This window comes from Cervus elaphus, chromosome 11 (genome assembly GCF_910594005.1).
Source record: "Cervus elaphus chromosome 11, mCerEla1.1, whole genome shotgun sequence".
NCBI lineage: Eukaryota > Metazoa > Chordata > Mammalia > Artiodactyla > Cervidae > Cervus > Cervus elaphus.
The window spans coordinates 35,272,026-35,293,423 of NC_057825.1; the positions used below are offsets into that span (position 1 = coordinate 35,272,026).

Here is a 21,398-nt window from a genome sequence, read left to right on the forward strand (position 1 = left end):
AGTGCTGCCTCTCCCTCAGCCACCAAGCAGCTCCTGGGCCTTGGTGTCAGCCACCTCCTGGGGATGCTGACTGCTCTGAGAGGGACTTGAGTAGCAGGGATCATGAGTCCCGAGTCAGTTCCACGCCACCTGCCTCCCCGGAGCATGGCCATGCTGGCTCCCGGGGAAGGGAGCCTGTGCCCAAATGAAGCATGACAGCCTAACAGGAAGGGCGCCGAAGCTGCTGCAGTGACTGGGACCCATGGGTCTTGTTAGGGCTTGTGCTTCCTGCGTCATCACAGCACGCTGGCTATAAATAGGTGATAATCTAAAATTAGTGAACGAGAGAACTCACAGCACATGGTTTAACAGCAGGCCAGCTGAGCAGGGAGACGGCCAGTGACCGAAGGGTTCCAAGGATTATGTCTACAGAATCTGCCCAACTCTTAAAGAGGTGTTCCCCCCAACTGAATGAGTGCCGATAGAAGTGCCTTTCATGTGCACCCATGAAGGCCGGGGTGCACGGAAAGATGCCAATTAGCTGCAATGATCAGCTATCTTACACGTGCGGGAGTGCCTTGTACGCCTGCTGCACTGTTTTGAATGTTAGTGAAGATACCTCTACGTTCTGTTTAAACAAAAACTGACATTTTCAGTTCAGGGTGTTTCAGAGAAGAGAGATTCCTCCAGAAAACCCACTCAACAGTGGGATTCTTTTTAAGGTTTCTTTAAGGAAACTTTGCCCTTCTGAATGTTATCTGGCTTAGGAAACTTTATTTTTCATGTGTTTTAAAGAAACATTCTTTAGCCTTTCACACAGCTGGTATAACTTAGGGCAAGTTACTCCTTCTTTGTGGACATCATGCTCCTCAACTGTCAGTGGGGGATAATATTATCATACAAGCAAATGAGATAATGTATATGAAAGAGTCCTACGTACTTCCTGCACCCGGTGGTGCTCAGAGATCGTGGTTATTATTTCTGTGTGAAGAGGAGACACAGGAGACAAGGCCTTTGCTGTCTGAGAACTAAACCCTCAGAGCGGGCTGTGTGGCTCTGAGCCCACCTCCTCTCCGTCTCCAGGTCCACGCCCATCTGTATCGAGGATGCCAGGCTGTGGTCTGGGGCTCCTAAACTCTGCTTTAAACCAGGATTTCCTTCTGAGTTTGTTAAAAAGGCAGAGTTTGCCCTCTCATCCTCAGACATGGTGATTTTACAGATCTGCCGGGCCCAGGAATCTGCATTTTAACCAGGAGCACTCGTAGGTCCCCTCTTACCCTGCCAGGTGAATGAAACAGATAACATGAGAACACACCTGGAGAAACCCTGGGCTGGATCTAGGTCCCCGACAGCTGACCCGCTCACTTCTACGTTCGTGCACTCCTAGATGGTCACTGGTTATTTTCCATTAATGATGCAATGAGGCCAGGAATCTAATCCGGGGTCCCCCTGGAGTGAGTGGGCTTCTACCCTTACTTGTTGCCTCCCTCCCAGGTCTCTGGGGGCCTCCTGCCTTCAAAACTGGCACACGGTAAAGAGCTGCAGTTAACACAGGGGTCCCAGCTCCGTCTCTGCCTTCAGGTTGGCACGAGGTTGTCGGCAGGGTCCACAGGTGACAAGACAACGGGATTTTCTGGAACCGGATTAGATACCTGTTCTTTACTGGGCCTGCAGGGCTGGGGTGTGGAAGGCTCTGATGGAAACAAAGACCCCCAGGTGAGTAAGAAGACAGTTCTGAGTGAGGGAGGCGGGCCCTGTGAAGCCTGCCTTCCAATAATGCTGTCATCCCCAGAAGGGCTTGCTTGGAGCATAATGGCTCTAGCTACAAATTCTATTAACTCTAATAGTTGTTCTGTGGCGAATGGATAATGCGTTTAGCAGAAATAGACCCAATCAATTTATGTGAAACACATAAAACTTTCTCATTGGAATTGGCATCTGTTCTTGAGTCATAGGAGCGTGTGTGTGGACAGTCTGTCACCCTCACTTCTGGGCACGTTAGCAGTGCCATGGGTTAGTGAGCTCTGGTTCACTTATATACTCTGTCCCTTCAGCCCATAGAACCACAGAGCTGGGGATGACAAGGGGCCTGGAGACAGTCTACTTTAACCTTGACTTTGAAATGCAGCAGCTTTTTAGCCTTTGTGTTTGTGTTGGCCCCGCAAACACCAGCTGTTACTTGGGGCTTTGCTGACAGGCATCAGCCATCAGATGAGGGGACGGAAGGCCAAGGAGAGGTGAGCCCTGCCCCAAGAGCACAGTGGAGGCCAGCAAGTGGAGGCCAGCTGGGGGTTCTGACTCCTGGGCCAGTGGTCTTTTCCACTCTTTTTAAATTGCCATCCCTCCCCCCACCACCTTTGGCAAGAGATGTGTACTCAGAAAACAGTAAACCAACTGTCACCAGCCAACTCAGAGGCAAGACTTTGGCTTGAAGCCAGGATTCTGCAAGTTATGAATACTTGTGGGTTGGGCTGGTTCTCATTTAAACTGAGATGATTCCATCCTGCCTCTGACACAACATGTAAGCTCACAGGAGAAGATGAGAGAGATTAGAAAGCTGAGGCAGGGTCCTCAGACCTGGGGTGGGGGCCGGGTGGGGATCCTGCCTGTCCTTACCTGGGCTTTTAGAGAGAGAGAGAAGGTGACAGAGCCTGCCTGCACCTCCTCACCCCTAATGTTCATTACTGCTGGGTGGGGAGCAGGCAGAGAGAGGGAGAGGGAGAGAAGAGCTCTGCACCCATGATCGCATTATCCCAACCATTTGGATAGTGTAATTGTATGTGCAAATCTGATAAATGTAATTTCCCAGCCTTAATACTTGCCCCATTTTATCTCCAAGTTTCTTCATCTGATTAGCTGAAGTGACTCAGAAGCTTCCGAGAAGGTTCTGTGAAGCACCTGGACAGGCTCTTTCCTGCCCGGATGCTCCAGTGGCTCAGCTCTGCCCCATGGGCTAGGGGAGAGGAAACCCCCAGACCCAAAGGGTCAGGCCCTCGACAGAGGGAAGGGCTGGCTTGGGGGATGTGAGGAGTGTTTAGAAATTCGGGAGCTTTGTGAGTGATGGTTTTTGGAAGACCCGACTGGCCTTTGCGTTTCCAGGAGCTGCTCTAATGCCTGCCAGAAGGAGAGTTGAAATGCCACCAGCCACCTCTGTTCCAGTCGAGCAGAAACTGACAGCGCTGAACTTTGGGGAGAAAATCTTATTATCCAGCCTCCTCTGTCCTTTACAGGGATGGCTGGGAGCTGCTTTGTTTACTGATCAAAGAGGGCCTCTTGTCTGGGACGCTCTCCCAGCTCTTTTCCATGTAGAGCATTGATCTCTGAGAGGGAATTGGATACCTGAAGTAGTTCAGTTGGCTGAAGGATGCAGACTTCAGGGCCACATCCTGGCTCATTTTCCCACCAGCTGTGTGGAACGTTTATGTTCCTCCCCATCACCTCCCTTATCCCTGCAGTGCTAACAGCAGCAGCGGGCCCTGGGCCAGAGTGAGGGCTAGAGGAGTCAGTGTACGAGAGCTCCCCCAGCCCAGGGGCAAGCACACTCACTGATCATTCTTTCCTTTCCTTTCTCTCCAGCCTCAGCCCCTACTTTCTCTCCAGAGTCCCTCCCTGGGTAGAAACTCTGAGTTAGGTTAAGCTTGTCATCTATAAATTGGCACTTGCCATGTACCTCTACAAGGATCACATCACTAGTTGCTGCAACTGCTGACCTTTAACAGTCCCTGAAAGGAGTTCAGGGTGGAGATCAAGAATGAGACACTCTGTGCTCTGGAAAAAGTGGCAGGACAAGCCATCAGATAGTTAGGTATTTTCAGGAGAAGATTTTATGAGCCCAATTCTTGCATTTCATCACATCTAAAAAAAGCACTAAAATCTTTCATGGTGACATCTACTCCTTGTGACTACCAGTAACCTTCACAAGCCTAGCAGTGACCTTCTACAAAAATGTGTGCCCAATTGCATGTATCCCCTTTCACCAAAATCACATATACATTGACCTTTCCCTCTGCCTCTTCAGCATAGCTCCTCAGAGCTATCTGAAATGCTGTCTCCCAGGCTACAGTCCTCATGTTGCTCCAAATAAAACATTGTGCATTTTTTTCAATTGACAAGCTTCACGTTGCAGACCGTGACTTGTGGGTTCACTGGCTGCCCTCTCTCCAGGGACCGGAAGTTCCAGAACTGGTTCCCCTCTTCGCTGTTGGAGCTGCACAGCCCCAGGGCCATGGGAGGTGCCAGGCAAATGTTTGCTGGGTGATTATCACTGAGTGGCTGTGGTCCTGACCTTGGCCTCTCAAGGAGCCGCCTGTACTTCCCCCTCCAGGTCCCTCTCCCGTCACCACTTCTCTTGCTGTGGGCACCTTGAGCTCCACAAATCTTCCCAGCATTTGTCCCCTTGTGCTCTTCTCTTCTAGACTGTGAGCTCTCTGAGCTCCTGACCTGGGTCTGGACTCCCCACAGAGGAGAACTGTGGTGAGGGTGTTAGATGAAAGCCAAGAGGGTGGGCCTGTGCATGAACCCAGGGGGTGGCCTGTTCTCCCTGACCATGAAGCTGGGTCCTGGCTAAGTTCCACTCCAAAGGGCTCAGTGGACCTTGTCGTGCAGAAGGTGGGAAAAGGAGGCCCTGCTCCCTCTCCCCTCATTAATCCTCCAGATGAAGACAGACACCCTCACCCTGGCAGGCCCATCAGATGGGGAGATGCCTCCTGCTACAGGAACACAGCTGGGAAGAGGTGTCAGGAGCCCACCTCAGCTCCTCACTCACCTGAACTACTCCCTGATGTGGGCTCCTGGGGAAGTATAGGCTCTGTTCGGTTCTCTAAAACCTGCCTGAGGAGGGTACTAAGGCTGCTTGGGAACGTGTTTGCCTCAGCATCCTCTTCCTTTTGAGTTGGGGTCACTCTGGAAGGGGTCTAGAGATAGAACACTGACCCACAGACACTTGTTGACACTCCTGCCCTGAGGCTGGGGTCAGGCAGCCGAGGAAGGCTGTGTCCCAGCCCTGGGCATCTCCACCCTCTCAGGCATCCACTTTCTCCTAATTTTATTTGGAGGTGGTGGTGGGGCACTGCCACTTTCGAGCCACTGTGAGATTTCATTAGTCTGAGTGGCCACTGGGCAGACCCTTATTGATCAGCCTTTTAGGGCCAGTGGGAGTTACATGGTAATAAACCTGGGAGTCAGGCAGGGTGGATGACTGCGAGGAAGCCGCTGCAGACTTTGGAGGACTGTGCTCAAGCATCAATCGCCCACAGTCAATCGATAAGTGTTTCTGGAGCCCCTGCTATGTAATCAGGGCTGGTGGTGATGAGAAGTGGGGCTTGCAGTTGTGTTCGCTGGATATGTCCTATATTTATCGCAGGGAGGCAGTGGTTAACCAAAGGCTATGGAGGTGAGTCACTGGGATGGGGGGTGGGGAGGGTGTTGAACGATTAATAGAAAGCTGCCCCCATCATGTTAGATGTTTTTTGCAAACCAGAGGGCAGAGGGGGAAGTAGAGATTATGGTTTAGGAGACCAGGTTCCCTGTTGCATGAAAAAAAGACAAGATTTTTTGAGGTTCTAGCTCAGGTGAAGGGAGGAAAGGGGGAAGGTGATGGGAAAAGCAATAAACTCTTTCCTCTGGTTTGGTGGCTGGATTAGATCTGGTGGGACCTGAAAGGGATGAGAGTTAATCCTGGGACAGCATTTTAGGGGGAGGAAATGAAAGGGTTTCTTTCTTCAAAGACATAGCAAAGCTAATATTTGTTTAATAAGTTGAGGGTCAATGAATTTAGTGAAAAGAAATAACCTTTACTTTCTTTTTCTGTACTTTGCACTCAACAAAGATTTCACATTAAAAGTAGAAATTAGAGACTATCATTTATCTCTTGCTATCTTAATATAGTATTACCTTTTACAGGAAAAAGAGGATGGGTGGACTGTGGCTGTACCCCTGTCTCTTCGAGTTACTCATGCTGGATGGAGCCTCACACCTCCATGTAACAGCCCTACCCTGGGTGATCCCCTCGACCTGCTAGTGTTGGGCTGGGTGGCCTGCATCAACTTCTCTGGGGCTGGGCTCACAGATCTAATAATCACCGACCAACCTCGTACTGGGTTTGGAGACTCATTCCAAGAGACTTCCTCCTGGTACAGAACAGCTGAGAAGTCACATCCATGGTTTAGGGTCAGATGCTGAAGACCCCTGTGTTTGAAGCAGCAAGGGCCCACAAGAGGTCTTCCAGCCCATGGGAGGCTGAATTGAACAGCTTCAAAGGGGAGCTGAGCTTTGGGGAAATTCATTGAACCTGAAGCTTTGGGGGTTTCACCATTGACGAGCTAGTCTGCCTTTGTGCAACAGATATCCTTGACCTTGGGTCCAGCCCTCTTTATGAGGAGAAATCAATGGAAGGTTTGCTTTATTCAGTAAGTGTGGAGTGGTTTCGAAGGACTGAGTTGAGAAAAGGATACCAGCTTGCTTCTCCCTTTTGTGTTGGAGCCTGGGTATTTCCCTGGCATGGAGGACAGTTGCTCCTTTGCACAAATCCCAGAAGCTCTATTTTCCCAGAGAGACAGCTTCTTCTTGAAGCTCACTAACCAGGGTGTAGGTGATGTTCTTCCTAAAGGTTGACCATTTTATTCTTTAAACACAGCTCCCCACCCCAATCACAGCATATATATTTTTTCTACTTTTTGCCACAAAAAATTACTTCACTCAGATATGTGAGTTGAACTCTTACCTGTAGGGTCAAAGATGGGGGTTTCTTTCGATGGGTTCACCCAGGGTTTCAGCTCATTGTTCAGGTTTCTCTCAAACAGATTTCTTGACTTGGGTGCTGTGTTCTGTGGCATCTTGTCCTCCCCGCTGACTATAGAGTAGAGAAGAGCCCACGGGCTGAGTTAAGGGAGGTTTGGTTTAAGGGACAGGGAGGAGTATGCCCCAGGGAAGGTGGGAGAGACCAGGGCTTGGGTTGAGGAGGGACAGTGAGGCTGGGATAGTCTGGGCTGGGGGACAAGTGCAAGGGACAGGGAGCACTCACTGGTGAGGTAGCAGTCCAGGCTGACGGAGATATTGTCAAAGGCCACCGTGGCTCTGGATCCTTGTCCCCACCACGCAACAATCTGTAGCCAGAACCTGTATGTATGTCAAGAAAATGTGTGAGGGATGACGGGGGTGTGTCGCATCTTAGGATTCAACATCCTGCCCAATCTAATTGTGAAGACCCAGCTCACCTAATCCCAGGGAGGTGGTGAGGGGGAGCTGTCAGCATCTCCCTACTTTTCCAGCACAGAGCACTTCCTTCTCTGAGGGACTGCTCTGCAGGTTAATGAAATGTGGGCTTTGGGGCCTGAGACCAGAACTCCCCGAGAGTCTGCGGAGACTGTTTGTGTTTTCTGTGTGGACAGGGTGGACAGAAGGGCTGGGCTCCATATCTTTTGGTACTCACAGGCAGAGCTGAAGCCATTATTAAGCTACTGAGATGCTTCTGTGCCCACTGAGAAGGGCATCTGTCCCCCATGTGTCCTGCATTTGTTGATTACCTCAGGTAGCCTGATCTGCTCCTGCCTCCCCTGGATTCCTCATTATCCAGCAACTGAAGGGTTAACTCCTCACACAGAGTGGGGTCTCGAGAAACCTGGGGCTTGTTCACTATCAGAGATGACTGGGGTTGGTCTGTGCAGTGCCTGACTGATTGCTAAATATTAAGTGATTTGACTATGATCTTTGGGGGTGTTTGTAAGCAGTAGTGGACTAGAAGTTTGTAAGAGTGGACTAGAAGTGTTAACAGTAAACCCATGAGATACTGCTTCTTTCCATCTCTTTCACAGCCTCGGAGGGTCAGATCCTGGGACTGTGGCCAGGGGAGGCTTTAGAGTCTGGTAAATGGAAAATATCTTTCATTCATTTATTTCCTGGGAAGTCATGCCTCTGGAAGACTTCAGTCAACCAGGCCTGACCTGCTGTAAACTGAATTTCCTCAGAACTTAAAAACTCTCCCACCTTTCAGAAAGTCAGTCCTAGAGGACCTGCAGAAACATGCACAGCCTCTGGTGTGGATGTTAAAATATCAAGAGAGACAACTAGTGTCCATCAGTTGGTGACTGGATGAACCACATACCGTGGAATACTATCCCTGATAAAAAGGAATGGGTGTAGTTCTAGGTGGGGCTTCCTCGGTGGCTCCGTTGTAGAGAATCTGCCTGCAATGCAGGAGATGCAGAAGACAAGGGTTCAATCCCTGAGTCAGGAAGATCCCCTGGAAGAGGGCATGGCAACTCACTCCGGTATTCTTGCCTGGAGAAATCCATGGGCAGAAGAGCCTGGTGGGTTACAGTACATGGAATCTCAAAGAGTTGGACTCGACTGGAGTGACTGAGCACATCCACATAGTTAAAGGCTACAAAATAGACGGATCTCAAAAACTTTATACTAAGTTAAAGAAGCCAGACAGTAATTAAAGACCTCATGACCCTATTCACATACATTTTTCCATTTATATGAAACATTTAAAACAGGCAAATCTATAGAGACTTAAAGCAGAGTAGTCAGTCAGTGAGTGAATGGCCACAGGGGTAGAAGCCCCCATTGTCCCCATGAGCAGATGACCTCTGCTCCACACGCAGAAGGGTTAGACGCTGGGGTCAGAGAAGAATTACTGTCTCTGGTGGGAGAAAGACTTGAAATCAAAGGCAAACTTTTATCTAAATATGCATTTGTGCACAGTAACTCCATCTATGCCTTCACCTGTCAGGTGAAATCTGCTCACTCACAAACAGTCCTCATTTGAAAGTTACACCTAGAGGGTCTCAATCTGGTCAGTTCTAAAGAGAAGAAACGACTGAGTCTGTTATACTCATGGCCAACCCTACAGTGCCCTCAGGCCACACTGCCCATGATGGGGTCACAAGCCCCATTAGGACAGATATGTGAAGAGGGTTGGTGGTTGGCTGAGTGTGGAAAGATGCATGCCCAGTGGAGGATCCCCAAAGCCTGTTCTGGGACACCTGGGCTGGATGACTGTGCATGAGGTGTGGGCAACACATGAACCCACCTGACCTGTCTGGTCAGCTGTTGGTACCTGGCACTTGCCCCTGAGAGGCATCTTTCATTATGACCTTGAAAAGCATCTACTGAAAGGATTTTCATTCACATACACCTCTCATGTCTATCCACTGGATCCTACTTTAGATCTCTAAGGGATTCTAAAAGAAATCAGATAGGAATGCTGCCTTCAAATTGCCTCTTGACCAGTGGAGAGACCAAGGGTGGAGAATCAGTTAGAAGGAGGTGAATGCCACACAAGAGGTGCAGGTAAGATGCTCTGAGAGCTCAGAGGAAGGAGGCATTCCACCAGGTTGGGGGGATGCAAGCACATCACAGAGGAGGTAGTCTTCAGGTTGGTTCTGAAGGAAGGAAAGGACTCAAAGACATGGACATGGGGATGGAGAGCAGTGAGGGGAGGGCGTCTCCAGGAGAGGAGCTGGACTGGGGGGTGGGTCAGAGTGGGAGAGGGACCCGCGAGCTCCAGTGTGAGGGGTGTGGAAGGAGGACAAGACAGTGAGAGGCCCGTAGGTCTCACACACCTGCATCGGGTTTCTCCAAGAGTCTTGGCGAGGTCAGAGCTATGGTTTCCCTGGATCTCCCCAGAGGACATGGTGTATAGATGGACTCTGGACTGGAGCCTGTGTAAACCTCAGACACAGCCAGACCCAGGATTCTCAAGGGACAAGCAAGTGCTCTAATAGCGCGGTCTTGCAGTTTCAGAGATGAAGGAGACACAGTTCCGAGGCAGCAGGAAAACAGGTACTTAGGTCTACTTGGAGAGGATGACCGGAAAGACTCCTGCTCCCAGGTGGAAGAGCAGGGAGGCCAAGCTGCCCGATGCTCCTGCACAGCAGTGGGGAAGGGGTCCTCCGTCCACCTTTCCAATTTTCCACTCTGGCCGTCATCTCCTAGTCTGACCCCCAGAGGCCAAGGGGCCAGGTCAGGCACTGGTTTCACTGCCGAGCGGCATCATGGGAGTACCTGCCAGGAGGGCCTGGGGTGCCCCAGCAAGTAAGTGACATTCGGTACCTGCGGAGCGTGGGGGTGAGGGCCATAATCCCTGTTACCCCTAATTGAGCCCTTGCCCTAAATGCACGTCTTCTCCTGCCCCTCTGCTCTCCCTGCCCCCTCCTGCCTTCTTTCTTATGACTGAGCAATTGAGAGCTGCAAAGTTCTCAACCAGCCCCTGGGCCTCTTAGCATGGATGGCAGGATGCAAGCTGGTGCTCGAATGGTTTCTAAATAGAAGAGTTTCTAAAGTGTTCCGCAAGGCAACGGCAGTGGCAGCTGCTGTTTAAAAGAGTTTGATTGACACTGGGAATTGCACATATTTTGAGTCAGGAACACTCATAACAATCAGAGAAGACTCAATCAGATGCCGAATCAGATGTAAACATGTGATGCTGCCTCTGTCCACCCAGGAGGCCATGCTGCCAGTTCTTCCCCAACGCTCCAGACTCTAGAAACTGCAGGGAAGGGACAGGTGGGACAAAGGTGGGCCACGCTAGGAAGCAGAGGAGGGCAGGGGTGAAGCAAGACAGTCTGGAAAAGGGGTCTGAGGATGCTGGTGATGGGGCAGGACAGGACGGAAGACCCTGGGAGCTTCCTGCTGGTGGGGGCACTGGCCAAGAGACCAGGTGGCCATCAGGGCCACCCAGATTCAGGCTTCTCTACTTTGGATGGCATCGAATTGTGTGTTTTTGCTGAAGAAGACTCTTGAGAGTCACTCAGACAGCAAGGAGATCAAACCAGTCAATCCTAAAGGAAATCAACTCTGATTGTTCATTGGAAGGACTGCTGCTGAAGCTCCAATACTTTGGCCACCTGGTGCGAAGAGCTGACTGACCCTGATGCCGGGAAAAATTGAAGGCAGGAGGAGAAGGGGACAACAGAGGATGAGATGGTTGGATGGCATCACTGACTCAATGGACACTAGTTTGAGCAAACTCCGGGAAATAGTGAAGGACAGGGAAGCCTGGATTGCTGCAGTCCAGGGGGTCACAAAGAATTGGACACAACTTAGTAATTGAACAACAACAAGTGAAGAAGAGTTTACTCCTGGCTCTGCTTGCTCTCCTTTCTGGAGATGGTGGGAGTCCTCAAGGCTCTCAGAGTCTTTCTGGTCTAACTACTCTTCACTATTGAGCTCCCCCAAAGTACAGACCCTAAATCACTTTACAGAGCCAGCCAAGATCTTGGGTCTTGGGTTTTGCACATACTAGGCAGCCTGCTCTGGGTCTGAGGTGAACAAGGTCCACGCCACATTACTGCCCAGATGGCAGGGGCCGGGTGGTTCTAACACATGCACAGGTCACTCTGCTGCCCCAAAGCCTTTGCTCTTTGTGGGGAAAGGAAGCAGAAGCTCATGGCTGGCCGAGCCTTGCTCTACCTCTCCACAGGCACCCTGGGCAGGGAGAAGGAAGAGCCAGCTCCCTGGTGCTCGTCCAGCTTCTTTACCGAGCTGTGCCGTTTCAGAACATGGCAGTTGAGACCCTCTGTCCAGTCCTCCGCAGTGGGGACCTCATTCCTTGCCCCTCCGTGGTTCAAACCTGCTCAGCTCTTTCTCTTTCTCCAAAGAAGACACTTTTGATGGCCTGGGTGATGCTGCCTTTTTCCATTTTTTTCCAGCCAGTGGCGTTTGGAGCTTGTTGCTAAAACACGCTTGGCTAGAGATCTTAGTTGGAGCCTGGCTGTGCATAAAGAACACATCCCCTGACTCCATCTTACTCAGCTTTACAGAGAGGCCTGTTGAAAACTGACCTGGGGATTGGGGGTTTCTGGGAGGTGGCCGCTGGGGCAGAGGGCCAGGTTTAGAGGGGTGGCCTTGGTACTGGTTGCCTCTCAGACGCATGGGGCCGATCTCTGCCTGGGTGATGCGCAGGCAACTCACGCACAGCTCAGAAAACGCACAATCCCACTCAGGCATCAGACTGTTAATGGACAGTGGATATAATGCCTTATTTGCCACCCTGCCAGCCTGAGGGACTGAGAAACCTAATTAAGTTCCCTTAATGATTCTAAGTAGCTGACAAAAAGGTGTGTGTCTGAATGCGGACTGAGGGAATAGGGAGGCTTTGCAGGGAGACTAGAAAGAATGGCCGGGCTGGGTAACAGGCGTTTAATGGATGGCACAGCGTCTTGGATTCCTCGGTAGAGCACTTACTGTGCTTGGAAGGCAGAGCGCTCCACCTCCCTCTCCGCAGCTGGGGCTCATCTGGGCTCTGTCTGCTTAGGATAGGAAGGGGAGATGCTGCTGAGGAAAAATGCTTTCTCCGGTTTCTCACTGTGCACTTGATTTGCTCGGCAAAAGTCTTCTAAAATGGACTGTCACAAAGCTCGGGCCACTGTATGCATTTCTATTAGAATAATGTATGTGATGACAAAGCCCTCTGCACCCATCCTATTATCTGTGTAATTGACTTCAGTTACCGCTGGAAGAGGAGGGGCTGATGGCCAGCCTTGGGGCCCTGGAATCAGCCCTGGCTGGGATCAGTGTGGCTAGGGCTGGGTTCTTTTGTCCTGATGCTAGGAATCTTTGGCTCTGGCACAGGAGAGTAGGGGAGGGCTGGACATTCAAGGACAGAGTCATCACTGGGAGACCCCTCTTCCCCTCGAGGTCCCACTCACAGAGTTAATTTACCACCTCCTGACTTGCTCTCCTCTCCGGGCAAAATGAAACTAAGAACAGTGTTGGGGCGGGGGAGAGTCAATACAGAGTAATTCCAGGGCTAATAAGGGCCACAGAGCTCTTTCACAGTGAATCTAGCTTCTGTGAGGGAGCCCTTTGGGGTGGAATAGGAGAGGAAATGAATTTTCAGTCCAGCCACACAAGCGTGGAGAATCGCTTGCTCTTCAACGTTCTCTGTCCCAGCCTTCCAGGTGCTGGCTGTCTCTGCTCATTTTGGAGGCCGACACTTACGAGTCTGGTTCCCACATTTGCTCTGGCATGTCACCCATCAGAAAGGAACAAGGATATTCTGCCAGACCACAGAGCGGGGAGAAACCCTGCGCTAGCAGGTTCCCAGTTTGCTCTTTCACTCTCTCATTTTGGATCCTATATATTGAGTTCCCTCTGGGCCCCAGGCTTTCAGGAGGAAAGCTGAAAGGGAGATCTTGCTTCCTGGAGCCCTGGCCCATTGAGGGAGGGCCAAAATACACAAAATGCACAAAAATACCTGCCCCAGAGCTTGAGGGTGTCATGTGTCCCAAGGAAGGAGAATTAATGCATTTTCCCAGGGAGAGAGGGAGGGAGAGATAGAGAGAGAGCATGTACACTTGAGAGAGAGCCAGCTTCTTGGGCTGGATGTCCCCTTCTGAGTTACTGAGGCTAGATTATCTCTGGGATGCCAGCATAAGAAGAGAGCTTATGAAGGACGGGCAGGGACCTCCAGGAGCATCGTCTGACTTGCCAGGTCACACAGGGATACAGTAGCTGAGGGAAGGTGGGAATTCGGGCCTCTTGCTTCCCAGATCACTTTTTTTTTGCCATCCCTTGCAGAACCATTGAAATTCATTAATCTCATGTATCCTCTCATGTCCTCCATACTGGGCTTCCCAGGTGGTGAAATGGTCAAGAATCTGCCTCCCAGTGAAGGAGATGTAGGTTCAATCCCTGGGTTGGGAAGATCCCTGAAGTAGGAAATGGCAACCCACTCCAGTATTCTTGCCTAGAAAATCCCATATACAGAGAAGCCTGGCAGACTACAGTCCATGGGGTGGCAAAGAGTCAGACATGACTGAACAACTGAGTACGCACATAGGTCCTTCATACTACTGGTGAAGTACAACCAGCCCCTTGGAGCCACTGGGGGCTTGGAGGGCCGTCCAGAGCTGGAAACCACCCATACCTTCTCATTTCAGAAATACTGGGATACCTGCTTCACCTTTCTCAGGACACATAGGCATTTCCAACACAGACCTCATCTTCCACTCCTGCTTCTGTGTGGCCTGTGGCTTGAGGCCTTAGATGATGGTGCCAGAGATGGTGGCAGCCCGCACCCCCCCCCACCCCGCCATGGAGAGGAGATCCAGGGGAAGGGTGGTCGCTGGCTCCCTTCACCTGACACAAATATCTTCATGAGAGTGAATAAGTGGCCTTCTCTGCTTGGGGAGGTTGAGTTTCAAAAGGTAGAGTGACATGAAGAATGGGTTGTATACTTGTTGGGACCCCAGGGAAGTCACTGAAACTTCTCAGGTGCTATCTCGTTTTTTTTTAAATGTATATAATGTGAGTATTTTCATCAGTTCAGCTGCTCAGTCATGTCCGACTCTTTGCAACCTCATGAACTGCAGCATGCCAGGACTCCCTGTCCATCACCAACTCCCGGAGCTTACTCAAACTCATGTCCATTGAGTCAGTGATGCCATCCAACCATCTCATCCTCTGTCATCCCCTTCTCCTCCTGCCCCCAATCCCTCCCAGCATCAGGGTCTTTTCCAATGAGTCAGTTCTTCACATCAGGTGGCCAAAGGATTGGAGCTTCAGCTTCAGCATGAGTCCTTCCAATGAACATTCAGGACTGATTTCCTCTAGGATGGACTGGTTGGATCTCCTTGCAGTCCAAGGGACTTTCAAGAGTCTTCTTTAACACCAAGTTCAAAAGCATTAATTCTTTGGTGCTCAGCTTTCTTTATGGTTCAACTCTCCTATCTGTACATGACTACTGGAAAAACCAGAGCTTTGACTGTACAGATCTTTGTCGGTAAAGCAATGTCTCTGCATTTTAATATGCTGTCTAGGTTGATCATAGCTTTTCTTTCAAGGAGCAAACATCTTTTAATTTCATGGCTAGTCACCATCTGCAGTGATTTTGGAGTCCCCCGAAATAAAGTCTGTCACTGTTTCCAATGTTTCCCCATCTATTTGCTATGAAGTGATGGGACTGGATGCCATGATCTTAGTTTTTTGAATGTTGAATTTTCGGTCATTTTTTTTCTCACTCTCCTCTTAACTTTCATCAGGAGGCTCTTTAGTTCCTTTTCACTTTCTTCTATAAGGGCAGTGTCATCTGCATATCTGAGGTTATTGATATTTCTCCCTGCAATCTTGATTCCAGCCTGTGCTTCATCCAATCCGGCATTTCACATGATGTAGTCTGCATGTAAGTTAAATAAGCAAGGTGACAATATACAGCCTTGACATACTGTTTGCCCAATTTGGAACCAGTCCATTGTTCCATGTCTGGTTCTAACTGCTGCTTCTTGACCTGCATAAAGATTTCTCAGGAGGCAGGTAAGGTAGTCTGGTATTCCTATCGCTTTCAGAATTTTCCACAGCTTGCTGTGATCCACACAGTCAAAGGCTTTGGCATAGTCAATGAAGCAGAAGTAGATGTTTTTTTCTGAAATTCTCTTGCTTTTTCTATGCCAACGAATGTTGGCAATTTATCTCTGGTTCCTCTGCCTTTTCTAAATCCAGCTTGAACATCTGGAAGTTCGTGGTTCATGTACTGTTGAAGCCTAGCTTGGAGAATAGTATTTTCACAGTGGACGCCTTTCTTTAGTATGGGAGAGTCTAGTTCATTGTTCCTTGTTTATATTATTTTCTATTAAAAATCTGTACCTCCTCGAGAAGTATTACAAATTATATGTCTCCCCCTCTGCCTTCAAACAAAGATTATTTGAGCACCTCCTATGAGTCAGGCACTGTGTCTAGAGCTGGGAGTATAGTGGTGCAAAAGACATGGATCTTGATCTCAAGGAATACGGACAGGTTTTTAATTCATATTATTCACTGACCATGGGATTTCTAAAGTCCTTACTGGTTCTGCCCCCAACAGAACTACAGCCTTCACAACCTGAGAAAACATCAAATCTGGGCAGTGAGAGGAATCAAGAAAGACTTTGAAGAACTGAGTGCCTAGAAAAGAATGATAGAGCTGGGGATAGGAGAATCATTCAGGAGTAGGGTGAGGGTAGAAGTTTAGCTGCTTTGCTTCAAATATCAGCAGCTCAGGTATCTCCTCAATTCCAGACTTTGTTCCTGGGGAGAGAAGGGACTGAGAATACATGGCTGTGTTTTCAGAGGCACTAAGTTATGAAAAACATATGCCTCTGTTGACTTGTAAACCAAGCTGTGGATGTTACCAAGAAAATCTTGAGCAGATCGGAACATCCTGTTATTCTAAAGCGGTTCACTTACTGCTGTTTTGAGTGATTACTTCTTAAACCAGGCTCATAGGCCGGATCTATCTCACTGCTCTGCACTCTTGGTTGTGGAAATTTAGCAATCAAAAGCAACAACTTTTTTCAAATGTCACAGTAAATCAGTGTTAGAAATAGGATTTAGAGCTTGGAATTGCTAATCTACTCCTTGCTCCAATGATCTGGGATGTTTTCTGAGAAAGAAACAAGGCCAGATCCTCCCACTGTTGCAAAGAACGTTTGATTTGTATGTATCAATGCCTGGCTGCACACTGCATTGCTAGGATCTCAGCCACACTCTCCCACTCTTCTGCCTGACCCAAGCCTGTCCTGGTTGAAGGTGCCATTTGGTAGGCAGTGGCAGAAGGGGTCTCTCCTTCTCCAGCTCCTCCTCTAAGCTTCACTCTGATCAGAGCAGTTCACATCTGGTCCCTCGAAAGAGCCTCCAACAGTCCCCACACTCTGGTTTCCCATCCTCCATTTTATCTCTGTGTCCAATGGCTCTCTGTATCCCACAGCCTGGTGTCCAAAACACTTGACCTCCTATCCACCCTCTCCAAGGAGATTGCTCAGGATTCTCCAACATAGAATCCTCTTGAGTATTCTTGAACCTGCATAAAACATTCCTGACTCTAAGCCTCTGCTTATCCTGATGGTCATCTCTGGAATACCCTTGTCCCTTTCCCATTTCCCTAAGACCTAAATTGTCCTCAAGGTCCAGCATATATATAATAAGCCCATTTTCTCCATAATGGCTCCCCTGACACGTGGAGGTCACTGAGCCACCTGAAGACCGGCCACACTCTGTCAGACCCAGCACGATGCTCTGAGTGTTGCTGCTGGCCTCTCAGTGGGTATGCTCCATGTCCCCCACATGCAGCTCCTGTGACCCAGCAAGAGGCTGAATCATACATCCCTTTCCATCCTCTGTGCTCGATGGAGGTTTAGTACATAATTGCTGACAAGGTGACAGCCAGTGACACTTCTCCAGTCACTTGATTCCCTCTCTTGTCCATAAGACAGCTGGATCTGACATTTTATGCCAGTGACTTTCCACATGTGGTTGACCCTCTCTTAATTTCTTAGGAAACTTAAAAAAAAATATTCTTGGGTCCAGTTTGTGATTGCTGAATCAGAATCTCTGTGCATGGGATCCAAGACTGCATTAAAGCCAGTTTCCTAGGTAAGTATAATGTTCAGCCAATTTTGGAAACCACTGTCCTAAAATGTCCTGCTAAAGTCTTTTCAAGATACTTTTCCTATTTATTTGCTTAATTAGTTAATTAATTAATTAATTTTTAGAAGGAATATTTTGCTGAGAGAAATTCTCCCTAAAAGTGAGAAAGTGAGGTTTTGCTACATCATAAAATTTGGGGAATACAACATTCATACCTTAGAACAGAGGAGAAAGGCATGGCAACCCACTCCAGTATTCTTGCCTGGAGGATCCCATGGACAGAGAAGCTTGGCAGGCTACAGTCCACAGGATTGCAATGAGTTGGGCATGACTGAAATGACTTAGCATGCATGCATGCATGCACCTTAGATCCTGGAATTGATTTCAGCCTTGAATTATGAAGGTTCTTGGAGAAGACTGATCAATGCTCAGAGTGGCTACATAAGGAATCAGTCTTCTTGAATGACAGTCTGATAGATGCCAAAGATGGAGGCTCTATTCCTTGGTTTAACCCATCACACAACACACACACATATTTTTTCATCAAACCTATTTCCCTTTTTTCTATATACCCCAGCATCTGTTACATGCAGTTAGTGATGGCTAGGTTACTGGGTTGTAGCCAATGGAAAGTGAGCTGATGTGATGACTCATAAAAATCTTCCTATGCAAGGATCCTCCAGTGCTCTTTCCTCATTGGCTGTCTGAAGGCAAAGGAGTCAAAACTGGAGAAAAGGATGGATCCACAGAGAGAAAGAGGCTGGATCTTTGAATGACCAGATGGCAGGCTACTTGCCAACTGGCACATTCATTTTTGCTTTCACATGAGTAAGAAATATGTTTCTTTTTGTACAGCCCAAGGATTGGAGGTTTAATGTTACTCTGGGTAGTGTTACTCCAACTATCATATCATGTAACACAAGCCTAGTTACCCAAGTGTGTTCAAGGCACCCAACATGGTTGGGTCAACGACTAACCGCCCCTGGGGGTGGGGTGCAGGATAAAGTTAGCCCTAGGCTGGCTGCAGGCTTCTCCCTGCCCATCTGTAACACTGCAGGACGAGGGACAAGCTGGGGGAGGCAGAATGGGCTTTAAGGAGTGGGGTCTAGCGCTCTAAGATGCTAGTTCCTCCTCCCTCTGGGAAGTTAAGGATAGCAAGGGCAAGTCACTTGTGAAAAGCCTTGAGCTTGATGGGCTTGTGTGTGCATGCTCAGTCACTCAGTTGTGTCCAGCTCTTTGTGACCCCATAGACTATAGTCTGCCAGGGGTCTGGATGGAATTCTCTAGGCGAGAATACTGGAGTGGGTTACCATTCCTTTCTCTGGGATCTTCCCAACCCAGGGATCAAATTCACATCTCCTGCATTGCAGGCAGATTCATTACTATCTGAGCCACCAGGAAGCATCAAAGGCATACCAGAGTGGTGATTTAAAAAGGCACATGGTGACCGGCACAATTTTTCCAGTAGTCATGTATGGATGTGAGAGTTGGACTATAAAGAAAGCTGAGCACCAAAGAATTGATGCTTTTGAACTGTGGTATTGGAAAAGATTCTTGAGAGTCCCTTGGACTGCAAGGAGATCCAACCAGTCCATCCTAAAGGAGATCAGTCCTGGGTGTTCATTGGAAGGACTGATGTTGAAGCTGAAACTCCAGTACTTTGGCCACCTGATGCAAAGAGCTGACTCATTTGAAAAGACTCTGATGCTGGGAAAGATTGAGGGCAGGAGGAGAAGGGGACAACAGAGGATGAGATGGTTGGATGGCATCACTGACTCATGGACATGAGTTTGGGTAAACTTCGGGAGTTGGTGATGGACAGGGAGGCCTGGCGTGCTGTGGTTCATGGAGTCGCAAAGAGTCAGACATGACTGAGCAACTGAACTGAACTGAACTGACTGGCACAATGGCCTGGAAGGAAGGGGAGAGAGTCTTCTCTGCTGGTGATGCTGGCCAGCTGGACGTGTGAAAGAAGGAAGGCAGGGAGGGTGGTGCTGGGCAGGGAGAGGTCTTTAGCAGGAGCTGGTGGTAGGGAATTAAGATGATGGATTTCAAGGAGTCGATGAGGTCAAGGAAACTAACTCAAAATGAGTAAGAGGTGTAGCCTAAAAAAAAAAAACCCAAACCAAAATATTTTGTTAATTACAATGGCTACCATTTACCAAGTTTTCAACTGCATGTCAAGCACATTTCTTCACATATGTACATAGGAGGCAGATTAGCCTCGGGATCAAGGGAAAATTATTTCACCTCTTTAGACCTCAGATTCCTCTTATTAAAAAGAGGATTAATTATAGAATCTATCCCAAGAGACTGTTTTAAGGTTGAAATGAGATAATGCATGTTAAGCACTTGTTACAGTGACTGCCAGGCAGTGAGTACTCAACAAACGTTACTTCTAATCATTGTCTACAATTTCCATAGCTCTATGAGGAAGTTGTGATTCAACTTACAAAAATATGAATCAAATACAACTTTTTCAGGAATGTGCCTAGGCCTGCAAACTAAGGTTTGTTGGAAATATCTGGATTTCCACTCACTGTGTATTTCTCTATTCAGGTGAGAATAAGTAATGAAAATGTCCCTCTCAAACTGGTCTCATCACAGGAGACACTACACAAAGAGAGAGTATTGTGTATGTAAAATGGGGATTTTGTAGATGAGAAACAAGGACGTATTAGGAGAAAAACCTTGCCTCTGTGGAGTTTCTGGGCTAAGTACATGAAGCCATAACTCTCAGCCCAACTGATCCCGTTTAAAAGATGTGTTTGTGAAGCACACCACTTGTCATTAGGACAAAGGATGCAGAGGGAACAGACATCTAAATATCTCCAGAGGGAACATTTTCTTCTTGTTAGACTGTGTATTTAGTGAGCAGCTAAAAGCCTTTATAATGATAATGCCAGGGAATGAAGCCTACATATGTGTGATAAGTTATGTACGTTCTATTTGGCTGTACGATGCAGTGATTTGTGGGGCACAGTTTGATCCATGGTGTTTCCAAATCCATCTCATAATGAGTTGAACTTCGCACCTGCTTCTGTGCCGTAAGCATGTCAAAGCTTAGCATGGTGCAGGAACACTGTGCTTAACTTACTAGGATATGTCATTATAAAGAGGAGAACTAGGGTATGTCCCTGCAAGAGACTGAAAATTAGAATAAGGGGAGAGAACTTGTCCTTTTTTTCTATTTTGAGAAAAGGCAGAATTAAATCTAGTGGTAAGAGTGGCAGTTGAATGGCAGGGCGAGGAGGGAAGCTGATGAGGTGGGGAGAGATTAGGGAAAGCAGTTATATGAGGTAGAGGTAAAGTAACAAGATAACTTTTAAGCCCTCATCAAGCCAGTATTTGAATTAGTGCTGTCCTTCAAAATTACCTTGAGAGCACACATCTGTATTCCAGGGATGTTACCACTGCTCAAAACATCTTGGGCACTTACTGCTCTTGGAGATTTCTCTTGTTACTATTTATAGTATGTTGTAAAGTTAATACCATTTCATAACGATGACAGACTATGGCATTATTTCTATCACTTGGCCTGTTTGTAAATGGACAGGAGAAATATCCTTCCATGGATCAATGCCTCCCTGTCAGCAGCCTTTATATACCTATGGCATATTCTCTGAGTCTTCACAGAAGGGCTACTATGTGGTGGGAGCAATTTGAATATAGCTCTCAAGTGCCCAGTTCTGGCTCTCCCTACTTACAAGGACCAGGGCACACAATTAAGATCAAAGTCTTTTTTACAAAGTGATCCTGACAGGACAGTGCCCAGAGACAAAGGAAGCACAGGTACCAGGCAAGTCTCTAAAGAAAACACCTTGTCATGAGAGTAACAAATGCTGTTAGGGTTCATCTGATGGGACACAGGCATTGCTTTGATATACAGAATTCTGTGTAGTAGTATTTCTTATAATGTGATTTTATCTGCTCTGTTAGACGCCAGGTTGAACAGAGGAGGAATGTTAGATGGATTCCAACAAGTGAAATTCTCACTTAATTCAGCCAGAATTTGAGAATACAGCAATTTCTCTCGATACTTCATTCTGTTAACATGCATCTATTGGGCATAC

At 48.2% G+C, this 21,398-nt stretch overlaps 1 protein-coding gene across 1 annotated transcript in view; it reads right to left on the reverse strand.

The window, feature by feature from the left end:
* ALK (ALK receptor tyrosine kinase) overlaps positions 1–21,398 on the reverse strand; it is a 725,373-nt gene that overhangs the window by 73,922 nt on the left and 630,053 nt on the right. Inside the window, exons 10-11 of the mRNA XM_043917489.1 lie at positions 7,001–7,095; positions 6,701–6,829 (exon numbers count right to left, since the gene is read on the reverse strand). Of these exons, the coding sequence (XP_043773424.1) occupies positions 6,701–6,829; positions 7,001–7,095 (224 nt within the window). The remainder of the gene's footprint in view (positions 1–6,700; positions 6,830–7,000; positions 7,096–21,398) is intronic.